This window comes from Pipistrellus kuhlii, unplaced genomic scaffold, assembly GCF_014108245.1.
Source record: "Pipistrellus kuhlii isolate mPipKuh1 unplaced genomic scaffold, mPipKuh1.p scaffold_m20_p_1, whole genome shotgun sequence".
NCBI lineage: Eukaryota > Metazoa > Chordata > Mammalia > Chiroptera > Vespertilionidae > Pipistrellus > Pipistrellus kuhlii.
The window spans coordinates 13,189,712-13,203,787 of NW_023425404.1; the positions used below are offsets into that span (position 1 = coordinate 13,189,712).

Genomic DNA, 14,076 nt, shown 5'->3' on the forward strand with positions numbered 1-14,076 from the left:
GCCTGGGGCGGGGAGTGGGGGTGGGCTGGAGGGAGTTACTGGGGAGCGGGAAGGGGATATATGTAATACTTTCAACAATAAAGATTTAAAATAAATAAATAGAATGAACTGTTCATGTAATTTCTTGTTCCTCTCAGTTGTCTGGTAAACCACGAGCCCATTACCAGGTTGATTGAATGAGGCTGAGTGGTAAGCCCTGAGGAAGAAAAGGGGTGGAGAAAAGTGATTAAAATGGCAAACAGGGTGTCTGGCCTTCATTTATTCAATAATTGGACATTGAACTCCTCTGTGTCATATGGTGTTCCAATTGCTAGAGATGTAAAGAGAAAATAGACAGGGTCCTGCCCTAGGATATAGTGGGCATTTAGAAAATTATTAGTCTGATCACTAACATTAAGGCTCCTAACTATGTAACAATAGTGGTGTTATTAATAGAATGATGAGTGGTTTACCATCCTGAGGTTATGGGAAATGAGGGCTGATATGATCACATCCAGTGGTCTATTTACATTTCTCTAGCTGCTCTTTTTCAAACCAGCATACTTGAATATCAGGAAGGTGTTTTTTTCTTATGGCTGGAGGATACTTGCTGTAAAGGTTCATCACTCTTTTAGCTGGAGTAAAACATTACTTTCTGGATTAGGAATTTTGTTCTTGGGAATCTGTTTTCTGAGAGTAGTGGCCCTGAGAATCTTTTTGGAGCTCCTGATATTTCATTGGCACCAGGTCTCTTCCTTCCTGGCCTTTTTAAAATAGGTGTGTGTGTGTACATATATATGTAATACATATAATTATATATGTATAAATATAATTATTATTATTTTAGAGAGAGGGAAAGGAGGAAAGAGAGTAAAAGAGAAACATGGAGATATGAGAGAAATATTGATTGGTTGATTCCTGTACACGCCCCCCACTGGGGTTGGAACCCTCAACCCAGGCATGTTCCCTGACTGGGAATATAGCTGGCAACCTTCTGGTTCATTAGGCGATGGTCCAACTGAGTCACACTGTGTAGGGCCTGGCATTATTTTTTTTTTTTTAAGTTTTTATTGATTTCAGAGAGGAAGGGAGAGGGAGAGGGTGATAGAAACATTAATGATTAGAGAGAATCATTGATCTTCTGTCTCCTACATGTCCCCCTTCCCCCTTTCCCACCCGCCCCCATAGGGGATTGAGCCTGCAACCCAGACATGTACCCTGATTGGAAATTGAACTGTGACCTCCTGGTTCATAGGTCGATGCTCAACCACTGAGCCACACTGGTCAGGCTCATGTTGAATGCTTTACATACCCTAAACACTAGACTCTTATTAAATATATGATTTACAAATATTTTCTCCCATTCTTTGAGTGTCTTTTCACTGCCTTGCTAATAATATCCTTTGCAGAATGATAGCTTTCATTTGTGATAGTCCATTTTATCTATTTTTTCTTTTGTTGTATAGCTTTTGCTGTATTAACTAAGAAACCATGGCTTAATCCAAGGTCATAAAAATTTGTTCCTATGTTCTCTTCTGAGAATTTCATACTTTTAGTTCTTTATGACTACTAAGTTCTGATACTGACTGAGGCTTTAAAAGTTCCTATTAGCTCTTTGCTAAAGGTAAGGGCTGGTGGAGGCTGTTACACTGGGGCTTTTTTTCCTTGCCATTTTAACAAGTCAGTCAAGGACCTTGACTCTGGGAAGCATTTGTTCTTCTTGCACATGTTTCTAGCTATTTTGCCATTTCTTGATTTCATTGTATTTTTTTTTTAAGGTGTCTAATGAAGAGGACTTTATTAGGAAATTGGACTGCAAACCTGATCAGCATCTGAAGGTTGTTTCCATTTTTGGAAATACTGGTGATGGGAAGTCTCATACCCTCAATCACACTTTCTTTTATGGCCGTGAAGTCTTCAAAACCTCCCCTGCCCAGGAGTCCTGCACCGTGGGAGTGTGGGCAGCCTACGACCCAGTCCACAAAGTAGCAGTGATAGACACGGAAGGGCTCCTGGGGGCTACGGTGAATATCAGCCAGAGAACACGGCTGCTGCTTAAGGTCCTGGCCATCTCAGACCTCGTCATCTATCGAACTCACGCAGACCGGCTGCATAATGACCTCTTCAAGTTCCTCGGGGACGCCTCAGAAGCTTATCTGAAGCACTTCACCAAGGAGCTCAAGGCTACTACTGCCCGCTGTGGCCTGGATGTGCCCTTGTCCACCCTGGGCCCTGCTGTTATCATTTTCCATGAGACTGTGCACACTCAGCTGCTGGGCTCTGGTGAGTAGATGGGGTACTGTGTCACAGACTGACCTTTCTTGGTACAAGGAGGCAGCCATTGGGCTGTAAAAGCAACTTGATGGTGGCCATTGCCTAGAAAAATTTCGGCCTGGGCAAGACATAAGGAAATGTTTCCAGAAGGACGTAATGAATCAACCATGTTGAAATCTGCTTATGGCCTTAGCTGGTTTGGCTCAGTGGATAGAGTGTAGGCCTGTGGACTGAAGGGTCCCGGGTTTGATTCTGGCCAAGGGCACATGCCTGGGTTGTGGGCTTGATCCCCAGTAGGGGGTTTATGGGAGGCAGCCAATCAATGATTCTCTCATCATTGATGTTTCTATCTCTCCCTTTCCCTTTCTCTCTGAAACCAATAAATACATACATATACATACATATATGTGCATACACACACACCCCTACACTAATTAAAAAGAAATATGCAAATTGATGCCACTTTGTGCCACCCACCAGCCAATCAGGAGTGAATATGCAAATTAACCCAACAAAGATGCCAGAGGCCCCGCCCCCCCAGTCCCTCTGGGCCTCTGGGCAGCATACATGCAGGTGTGTAGTGCTGGGTGGGGTAGGACACCTGCTTTGAGGGGGAGGGTGGGGAACAGAGGGAGCTACAGGAGCTGCGCTCCCACTGGAGTGAAGACTGAAGGCTCCGGCTGGAGTGAAGGCCTGGGTCCCAGGTGCCAGAGGAAAACCGATGCAGGCAGCCAGGGGAAGGAAGGCCTATTGCACGGATCTTTGTGCAACTGTCCTCTAGTATATATAATCTGCTTATGGTTAGGATGAGGATCAAGAATTGTTGAATGGCTTTGGCAAAATAGAGGTCCTTGGTGGTCTGTATTAAAACCTGTTTCCCAGGGATGGTGAGTAGGAAAGCCTAGTCAGAGTGGGATTGAGAGTGAATAGGAGGAGAAAAATGAAGGCAGTGAGTTTATTCAACTCTTTCAAAGAGTTCTGTAAAGGCTAGCAGACAAATAAATGATAGCTGCAGGCTAATGTGAGAATTCAAGGAATTTTCCCTTTTTAAAATTTAAGATGAAAGGTATTGCAGATATTTGTGTACTGAAGAGAGTAATTCACTGGAAAGTAGATGTATGAGACAGCAAGGACATTGGCCTTAGGAGCATGGACAGTTCATCTTCAATGGGAGAGAAGATAGGATGTATGGACACAGTTATAAGTAAGAGTTGTGTGTGTGTGTATGTGTGTGTGTTGTCTTATTGTTTCTGTTTTCTTAGATCAGTGGTTGACAAACTCATTAGTCAACAAAGCCAAATATCAATAGTACAATGATTGAAATTTCTTTTGAGAGTCAAATTTTTTATATATTATAATATATTTTTATTGATTTTTTACAGAAAGGAAGAGAGAGGGGTAGTTAGAAACATCGATGAGAGTCATCGATCAGCTGCCTCTTGCACACCCCCTACTGGGGATATGCCCACAACCAAGGTACATGCCCTTGACCGGAATCGAACCCAGGACCTTTGAGTCCGCAGGCTGACGCTCTATCCACTGAGCCAAACCAGTTTCGGCGAGAGTCAAATTTTTTAAACTTCTAACACCACTTCTTCAACATAGACTTCAATATACTTCAGGCCGTGGTATTTTATGGAAGAGCCACACTCAAGGGGCCAAAGAGCCGTAGTTTGCAGACCACGGTCTTAGATAAATAGGAAGCAAGATCATGACCTGAGAAGGAGATTGGGGGAGCAGGTGGGAATATTAGTATTGTCCCTGAGAGCAGTTACACCATTTGCCTGTTATTCAGTTGAACAAAGCTTACTAAGTGCACAATGTGCTGAGCAGTGGGGCACCAAGCTGAAAAGGAACACAATTCCCACCCTCAAGTAAATCACAGTGTAGTGGAGGAACCACGGGTGTTCTGTTCTGTTCTGTAGTAGATGCAGGTACTGGAGCTGTGGGGTGTGGAAGAGGGACACTCTAAACCTTCTAGGAAAGAGGAGGTGATATTTGAACTCTAGAGACGTGGCTAGGTAGCAAAGGGGAAGAGCGATGCTCTAGGAAGGGCAAATGCCTAGTAGTTTGAAGGAGTAAGTTCTACTACAGCTTCCTGACTTCCATTGTAGCTCCCTTCAGTGCATCCTCCACACAGCATCCAGAGCCATCTTTTTAAAAGCTTAGTTTATAAATTAGATCATGTCATACTTCTGCTTACAGCCTGTCAGCAGCTTTGTCTACATCAAAATAAAATCCAAACTCCTAATTATGGTGTCCTCACTCTGACTTCTAGCTGCGTCTCTGAACTTCTCTAGTTATCCGCCTTCCTTCCCTCCCCTCACCCACTAAATGCCCTCCTCTTTTCACGCGTTTGTATATGTGCACACACATGACATATGTGTATACTACCTCCACTAGTTCTATCCTTTTCTCTCTTGACACCTTGGCATACGCTGCTCTTCCCCCACCTAGCCATAGGTTTTTCAGAGTCAACTCTCATCTCCTCGGAGCCTTTCCTGACTGTCCCGTAGAGTTGTTCCTGCATCCTGGTGGTTGTACTCTTATTCATCACCCTATTCATTTGCATTAGGGTACTTTTCACTATCAGAAATCATGCTGTGTATTTGCTTACTTGTTTTTGATCTTTTCCCATTCGAATGGAAATTCCACATGGCAGGAACCTTCTCTGTCTTACTGCTACATCCAAACTGGCCTAGTGCTTGATTCACAGTAGGCTCTCCTCCGACGTATGCTCAGTGGATAAATGAAGAGGCTCAGTGTGTCTGAAGCATAGATTGTATGAGAAGGAATGGTGGGGATATTCTTGGGAATTATATCATGGATGGTTGTGCCTCAGTTCTTAAGTATGGCAGGATTTTAAGCGGGGAGTTATATGGTCAATCCTGTGTTTTCAAAAGGTCCTGTTGTAGGATGAACTGGAGAGGCATGCCTGGAAGAGTCAGGGAGACCAGCCAGGAGGTTTTCACAGTTCTAGGTGAGAAGTGATGGGGGTGAGCCAGGGCAGTGGCAGTAAGAGGGAAGTGGACAGTCTGGGCCATATTAAGGAGTTAGAATAGGGAGGACTTTGGTTTAGTGGGAAGATAAGAAATCTAAGTGTTCCAGAATGGAAGAAATAATTCATAGCAATTGATTTTAAGGTTGGAAATGCCAAATTTTGAATGCCTCCTGGAATCAGCGTTTTTGTGCTACTTTGGATCTTTACGGCCTGGGACAATGCTCTAACCAACTGAGCCACACGGCCAGGGCATAATGAGCAGATTTTTAAAAAAGTTTCTTGAATAATGTACAGAGAGAAAAGTGCACATCATATCAGAAGTGTATAACTTAATGAGTTTTCATTACTGAACATACCCGTGAAATCAGTTTGAGATCTTGACACAACACCACCCTCTTCATAGAAGTCCTGCTCAGTCCTGCTCAGTAGGATAACCTGAATTCTAACAGGGTAACCCTTGCCTGCTTAAGTTATGGCTGCTTAAGTATTTTACATATATATGGAGTCAGACTTTTGCAATGAAAGAGGGGTGACTTTTTATTTTAATTTTATTTATTTTTAAAAATATATATTTTATTGATTTTTTTACAGAGAGGAAGAGAGAGGGATAGAGAATTAGAAACATCTTTGAGGGAGAATCATTAATCAGCTGCCTCTTGCACACCTCCTACTGGGGATGTGCCCACAACCAAGGCACATGCCCTTGACCAGAATCGAACCTGGGACTTTTCAGTCCGCAGGCCGAAGCTCTATCCACTGAGCCAAATTGGTTTCGGCAACTTTATTTTTTTTATTTTTTTGAAGAAAGGTCGCTGTTGCCCTGGCGGGGTAGCTCAGTTGGTTAGAGCACTATCCCGTACACTAAAAGGTTTTGGGTTTGATCCCGCATCGGGGCATACAGAAGGCAAATGATCAATGTTTCTCACTCTCTCTCCCCTTCCTCTCTAAAATCAATAAAAACAGCGCAGATGGCATAGCTCAGTGGTTTGATTCCCAGTCAGGACACGTGCCCGGGTTGCAGGCAAGGTTCCCGGTGAGGAGGCAGCCGATTCTCTCTCTCATTGATGTTTCCATCTCTCTACCTCTCCCTTCCTAAAAACATACCATCGGGTGAGGGGTGTAAACAAACAAACGAACGAAAGGTCACTTTTCAGGTTCCTATTTTTGCTTGTCCAGATCACCCGTCGGAGGTGCCGGAGAAGCTCATCCAGGACCGTTTCCGGAAGCTGGGCCGCTTCCCTGAAGCCTTCAGTTCCATTCACTACAAGGGAACCAGGACTTACAACCCTCCCACGGACTTCTCCGGGCTCCGGAGAGCTCTGGAGCAGCAGCTAGAGAACAACACCACCCGTTCTCCCCGGCACCCAGGAGTCATCTTCAAAGCCCTGAAGGTCAGTTGGCTCCCGCCTCGCCTCGAGTGCTTCTCACTGGAGTGCCAGTGGGTGGTGAGAACACTCAGTTCTCCAGCTTTTGTTGGTACTGGTGATTGGAAACCTGGGCTGAGAGAGAGGTTATAGGGAAAGGAAGTGCATGAGTGGAGTTTACATCTCTCAAATGACCTCATCTTGCTAGGAGCTCGAGTGCAGAGGAATCTTAGGTGATAGTTAAAAAGTGATAGGCCCTGCCCAAGCTGGTTTGGCTCAGTGGATAGAGCATTGGCCTGAGGACTGAAGGGACCCAGGTTCAATTCTGGTCAAGGGCACATGCCCAGGTTGCGGGCTCAGTTCCCCAGTGAGGGGCGCGCAGGAGGCAGCCAATCAATGATTCTCTCTCATCATTGATGTTTCTAACTCTCTCTCTCCCTTCCTCTCTGAAATCAATAAAAATATGTTTTTAAAAAATGATAAGTCCTTATATAAGTGAAAAACTAGGCTTTTAGGGAATAGGAAAAAGCATTAATTTATGGACTGTGTGGCTCAACTCTGGTGAGCCAACTCATGCTGAGGCTCAGTTATGTGGACAGCCCTTTTGTTTTTCTTTATATAGACTCACCTGTTTTTGTTTTTAACCTAAATTAATTTATGAAAGTAGGCAACATTTTGTAATCACTGTAAATGGAAAACTAGTATTACAGGTAGAAATTTGACCAAGAAAAAAACCAAAAAAATATATATGGATAACAATAATTGCTGTTTATGACATACCAAAGTTCAGAGGATTTGTTCATTTAATCCAAGGGTGGGGAACATCTGGCCCGCATACTAGATAAGTTTATTCTTGTATTATTATAATCATAACTTGCATGTTTTTCTGTACCAACAACTGTAAACCTACTTTTTCCTACTCTGGTATATATAAACTGAACATCTATCATTTTTCTATCATCTCATATAGTTGCATGTAGAATATAATTTTAAGTATTTTTGCTTATTTGGTGCCTTTTCTATTTTGCTTTTAGTATTTCAAGGATTTTATTTTAACACAGTATTTTATCTTTAGTATATGATTATTTATTTTACCACTAGATGCCTGGTGCACAAAATCCATGCATGGGGGGAGAAGATGTGTCCCTCAGCCCAGCCTGCACCCTCTCCAATCTGGGACCCCTCGAGGGTCTGACATCCCTCTCATAATCCAGGACTGCTAGCTCCCAACTGCTCACCTGCCTGTCTTCCTGATTGCCCCTAACCGCTTCTGCCTGCCAGCCTGATCACCCCCTAACCACTTCCCTGCCAGCCTGATTGATGCCTAATTGCTTCCCTGCCAATCTTCTTGCCCCTAACTGCCCTTCCCTGCAAGCCTGGACACCCCTAATTGCCCTCCCCTACAGGCCTAGTCCCCCTCAACTGCTTTCCCTTGCAGTCCTGGGTCCCCCCCAAACTGCCCTTCCCTGCAGGCCCAGTCCCTCCCAGCTGCCCTCCCCTGTTGGCCATCTTGTGGTGGCCATCTTGTGTTCACATGGGGTCAGGATCTTTGACCACATGGAGGCAGCCATATTGTGTGTTGGAGTGATGGTCAATCTGCATATTACTCTTATTAGATAGGATAGAGGCCTGGTGCATGGGTGAGGGCCAGCTGGCTTGCCCTGAAGTGTATTCCGGATCAGGGTGGGGGTTCCTTTGGGGTGTGGGGCGACCTGGGTGAGGGGCCTGTGGTGGTTTGTAGGCCAGCCACGCCCCCCAGGAATCCAAGTAGAGGCCTTGGTATCTGGGATTTATTTATCTTCTATAATTGAAATTTTGTAGCCTTCAGTGGAGGCGTAGGCTGGCCATGGTGTGCTGAAAGCTTGGCTTCCTTCATTACTGGGGAAACCCAAGCCACTTGTTTGTTCCGTGGCCACAGCCATCTTGGTTGGGTTAATTTGCCTACTTGATCCTGATTGGCTTATGGACGTAGTGGAGTGATGGTTAATTTGCATATTACTATTTTATTTTATAGGTTTCTTTATAATGAATTCATTAAGTCCATCTGGGTGAAAAACTGCTTGCTTTTTGAGGTTTGCTTTGTGCACAACTCTGTTACTATGGCTTCAGGCTTAGGACAGAAGTGCTGGGAAGGAGCAGGGCCTTTGGGGCAGTGCTGGGCTGCAGGGCCTGGAGAGAGAACAGGGAAATGTTAACAAGAAGATTGGAGCTGGGATATGAGGATGCCCTGAGGGTTAGGGGACAGAGACTGGGACTGGGAGGGAAAGGAAGGAGCGGTAGAAGTGAGTTTGGTACAAAGCTAGGCAGTTCCTGGTTTATACAGGGAACAACTCTGGGCCTAGGCTGATTTGCTTAATCTAGGGGTGTCGAACTCAATCAGAGAAGGGGCCAAAATCTAAAATCTAGCCTAAATCGCGGGCCGAATGGTTTACTGAACAGTCATAAACTGTCATTGTGATGGAAACGCAGCGGAGTGCAGTGATGACAGCGCGGTGCGGGCCACATTGCAAGGCCTGGCGGGACGGATTTGGCCCGAGGGCCTTGTGTTTGACACATGTGGCTTAATCCATTGAGTTTAAAAGGTCTGCAGTGTAGGGCACAATGTTAACAATTAGTGAATCTGAGTAAACTGTGTGTAGAAGTTTCTTGTATTATTCTTGCAACTTTTCTATAATCTTGAAATTATAAGTCAAAATGAAAAGTTACCCTCCAAAAAAGGTTTGTGGTTTTAGCAGAGTTTTCTACTAAATGTTTGTGTCCTCCCAAAATTCCTATTGGAAATCCTTAATGCCCAGTGTGTTAGTGTTAGGGATCTTTGGGAGGTGATTGGGCCATGAGGATGGAGCCCTCATGAATGAGGTTAATAACCTTAATAAAAGAAGCGCCAGAGAGCTCTCCTCCTCCCCCCAAGAGAGGACACTGTGAGCAGACACTATTGATGAACCAGAAAGCAGGTTCTCAGCAGATCCTGACTATACTGGTGCCCAGACCTTGGACTTCCAGCATCCAGACTGTTAGAAATAAATTTCTGTTAAGTCTGTGTATCTATAATAATATCGGGTCTAGTAATAATTAATGTCGTTTTTAAACATTCGTTTAAAATCTTGCTTGGTGTACTTGTATTGACATAACCTTCAAACACGTGGTATCTACAGAACGTGTGAAGTGCAATTAACAAGTTTTGCTTGAAAAAGTTTGTGTTCGGTTTGGTTTTTGTTGCAAAACTAGGGCTAAGAAGATGGTGGATGAAGAGCATATTTGGCACTGCATGCTTTACGAGTTCCAATTAGGAAGAAAAGCAAGTGAGGCTGCAAAAAACATCTGTAGTGCTCTTGGTCAAGATGCAGTTAGCGCCAGAAAATGCCAGCATTGGTTTGAGAAATTTCTCGAGGGAAATTTTTCGTTAGATGACAAGAGTGGTCGAGGCCGTGTGTCCAATTTTGATCAAGAAGCTCTTCAAGCTCTTTTGGTGCAAAATCCTCAAATTACCCAACAAGAGCTTGCGACAACTTTGCACCTGGCAAAGTCCAAGTTTGGAAAATGGGTTCCTCATGAGTTGACCGACAACAACCGTAATCAAAGAGTCACAATTTGCAGTTCGCTCCTCTCTCGTCCAAACCGTTTGCCGTTTTTAGAGCAAATTGTTACCGGAGATGAAGAATGGGTGCTGTATGTTAATTTGAAAAGGCGGCCTCAATGGTTGGACAAAAATGAGGCTCCGCAGCCCACGCCAAAACCTGACTTGCATGCGAAAAAAGTGATGTTGTGTGTTTGGTGGAATTTTAAAGGAATTCTTCATTATGAACTTTTACCATCTAACCAAACCATTACAAGTGCAGTGTATAGTGCCCAATTGGAAAGGTTAGCTCAAGCTTTAAGAGAAAAAGAACCCGCGCTGATTAATCGGAAGAGCGTAATTCTTCACCACGATAACGCACGACCGCATACTGCAAGAATCACTGCTGAAAAACTGTGCCAGTTGGAATGGGAAGTTCTCCCTCAACCTGCATATTCTCCTGATATTGCCCCTTCCGATTACCATTTGTTTCGTTCTTTGCAAAACTTTCTTCTTGGAAAAAAATTTAATAATGAAGAATGCCTCAAAATGGCATTGACCGAATTTTTTGCATCTAAATCACAAGAATTTTACAACAGAGGGATTGAAATGCTTCCTGAGCGTTGGGCACAAGTAGTAGAAAACAACGGCAACTATATTGTTGATTAAATTTTGTTGTATTGTTTAAATAAATTCGATTTTAAAAAAAGTATTAGAAAACGACATTAATTATTACTAGACCTAATAAAAGCATAATATGCTAAATAGATCGGACATCCTTCTGGACAAAAGCCGAGGGGGCTGTGAGGGAAGCCCAGGTCCCGGTGCCAGAGGAAAAGCTGGTGCCGGCAGCTGGGAGAAGGCAGGCCTACTCTTGAATGAATTTTGTGTATCAGGTCTCTATTCTGTATAGCAGCCCGAAAAGACTAACAGTGGTTAAAAGCTTGGGCTGTGGAGTCAGACTTGTGTCAGAATCTCAGTTCTGCTACTTACCAGCTTCTTAGTCTTGGGAAATGAATTAAGTTGTTTGATCATTAATTCATTGGACAAATAAATGAGTGCATTCTGTGCCAGGTAGAATCTGAGGTGCTGGAAATAGAGTGGACACCCAAGATAGACAACAGTCTTTGCCCTTGTAGCACTTCTTCAGACACTTTCCTCATCAGAACAATTGGGGTAATAATAGAATGTTCCTAATTAAATTGAGGTGGGGATTAAATGAGAACAACACTTGGCATATGGTAAATGTTCAATAAGAATTAACTGTTGTGAATAATATGAAGAAAGAAACTATGAAAAGTGATTATATTTGAATAATTCATGATATACATACTTCTAATTAGAATTTGAGATTAATGTGTACTTAGATGTACAGGCTAGTGGCCATGTAAGGGCTCAAAGGTAGTCACAGTGGAAGAACACACCCAAGTATTGCAAATATTCTCCAAAGTGGCCTGCCGAATCCATGCTTTATTATGCAAAGGGCTGTAAATCTGATCAATAGGAATTTTGACTGCAAGGCCAATGGCTGGGTTAATGTTTATTTTATTATTATTATTTTTTAAAAATATATTTTATTGATTTTTTACAGAGAGGAAGGGAGAGAGATATAGAGCTAGAAACATCGATGAGAGAGAAACATCGACCAGCTAACTCTTGCACACCCCCTACCGGGGATGTGCCCACAGCCAATGTACATGCCCTTGACTGGAATTGAACCTGGGAACTTTCAGTCTGCAGACCAACGCTCTATCACTGAGCTAAACCGGTTTCGGCATGGGTTAATGTTTAAATAAGACCATCAGGGACACCGAGTGCTTAAGTGATAATTAGTGATATCACCCTTAAGAGTCTTGGGTGGCCTACTCCAGACCATTTATTAGGCACTTTTAAGAAAAATAGTTACACTGTATTCTTAGGAGGTGATACGAATCTCAAAAGCTTTCTGAGATTAAAATGAGCCTGGTCAGCCGGGACCGGTTTGGCTCAGCAGTAGAGCATTGGCCTGCGGACTGAAAGGTCCCGGGTTCGATTCCGGTCAAGGGCATGTACCTTGGTTGCGGGCACATCCCCAGTGGGGGGTGTGCAAGAGGCAGCTGGTCGGTGTTTCTCTCTCATCGACGTTTCTAACTCTCTGTCCCTCTCAATTCCTCTCTGTGTAAAATCAATAAAATATATTTAAAATAAATAAATAAATAAATAAATAAATAAATAAATAAAGTGAGCCTGGTCAGCTGAGTTCTGATGATTTTTGATAGTGGTGTCCTCACCTGAGTTTCACCTGGACCCCATCCTACGTTTTCTGTTCTCCGAAGTAGGGGCTGTGCTGTACTGAGACGTGGGACCCACTGCTCTTGTCTAGGACAAGGCATTTTTTGTTTAAGAATACATTTTGGGCTCTCCCCAGGAAATTGTAGGATTCTTTAAACACTTATTTATTTTAGAGAGGAAGAAAGAGAGAGAGAAACCAATCTATTGTTCCACTTATTTATGTGTTTATTGTTTGGTTTCTGTGTGTGTCCTGGTTTTTGTATGTGATGGAACCTGAACACGTGGTGTGTCGGGATGGTGCTCCAGCCTGCTGACCTGCCGGCCGGGGCCAATAGTAGGGTTTCTTGCAATTTACTCAGATCTTTGAAAAAAACGTTTTTGTCTTTTTCTTTTTTTTCTTTTTTTTTTTTGGTTGTTTTGTTTCAATCCACTTTATATTAGAAGTTGTCAGTTCTCTATCACTTTAATAGGAAGCTACCTGTAAGGACTATATTCGACAAATTGACCCACTAGAATTTTATTGCTTTTAAAATACATCCTAACTGAAGCCTTCGTAGTTCATAGCAGTGTATAATATAATTGCTGTCTGTTCTTCACTTATTTTTTATTTGTTTTATATTGTATTTATTTTTACAAGTAGCCTCGAGTCCTTTTTGGAACAAAAGAGTGAGGATGGGCATAAACCAGTGATTTAAACCAGTGTGCTTCAAGAATTTGTGAAATTTCTTGACTATTAAATTTGTGACTATTTAGTCTAGGGCACTGACCTCTTTTCTCTTAGATTGTCAAATAAAACAAATGACGTCCAGCTGGTATGGTTCAGTGACTGAGTGTTGACCTATGAACCAGGAGGTCACAGTTCAAATCCTGGTCAGGGCACAAGTCCAGGTTGTGGGCTTAATCTCTGTTAAGGCGTGCGCAGAAAGCAGCCAATCAACGATTCTCTCTCATCGTTGATGTTTCTCTCTCCCTTCCTCTCTGAAATCAATTTTAAAAAATGACAACAGCCAACATAGCAATAGCCATCTGGTGTAAATGAATCAAAATTATACCTTTTTTTTTTCTTTTGGCAGAAAATGTATTTTTTGGTGTGCTGCAGAATTTTATTAATTAGTGTATGTGTGCCATGAGATAAAAAAGGTTGAAAATCACTGGCATAAACGGATAAATTATCATTGCCAAAATAACTTGTCTGTCTTCCTGTTTTCATTTGTTTCCTTCTCTGTCCCTGGCATTTTTTACCTTGTCTAGTTCCTCCCTAACTTACTGAGTAAACACTTTGAGAAGGGTAGGGACAGATTTATATGGTCATTTGTCTATATGACTTTTATTTTTATTTGTTTATTTTTAAAAATATATATTTTATTGATTTTTTACAGAGAGGAAGGGGGAGAGAGAGAGAGAGAGAGAGAGAGCTAGAAATGGTGATGAGAGAGAAACATTGACCAGCTGCCTCTTGCACACCCCCTACCGGGGATGTGCCCGCAACCAATGTACATGCCCTTGACCGGAATCGAACCTGGGACCTTTCAGTCTGCAGACCGATTCTCTACCACTGAGCCAAACCAGTTTCGGCTCTATATGACTTTTAAAGTTTTAGATAAAATATACAGGAATATTGTTAGGAAAAA

At 42.9% G+C, this 14,076-nt stretch overlaps 1 protein-coding gene across 4 annotated transcripts in view; it reads left to right on the top strand.

Annotated features, from left to right (window-relative positions):
* Positions 1–14,076, top strand: part of ZFYVE1 (zinc finger FYVE-type containing 1) — a 49,699-nt gene that overhangs the window by 20,539 nt on the left and 15,084 nt on the right. For all 4 annotated transcript variants that reach the window (XM_045578964.1, XM_036432292.2, XM_045578976.1 and 1 more), the window contains exons 3-4: positions 1,758–2,262; positions 6,431–6,645. In XM_045578964.1, coding sequence (XP_045434920.1) covers positions 1,758–2,262; positions 6,431–6,645 — 720 coding nt within the window. The remainder of the gene's footprint in view (positions 1–1,757; positions 2,263–6,430; positions 6,646–14,076) is intronic.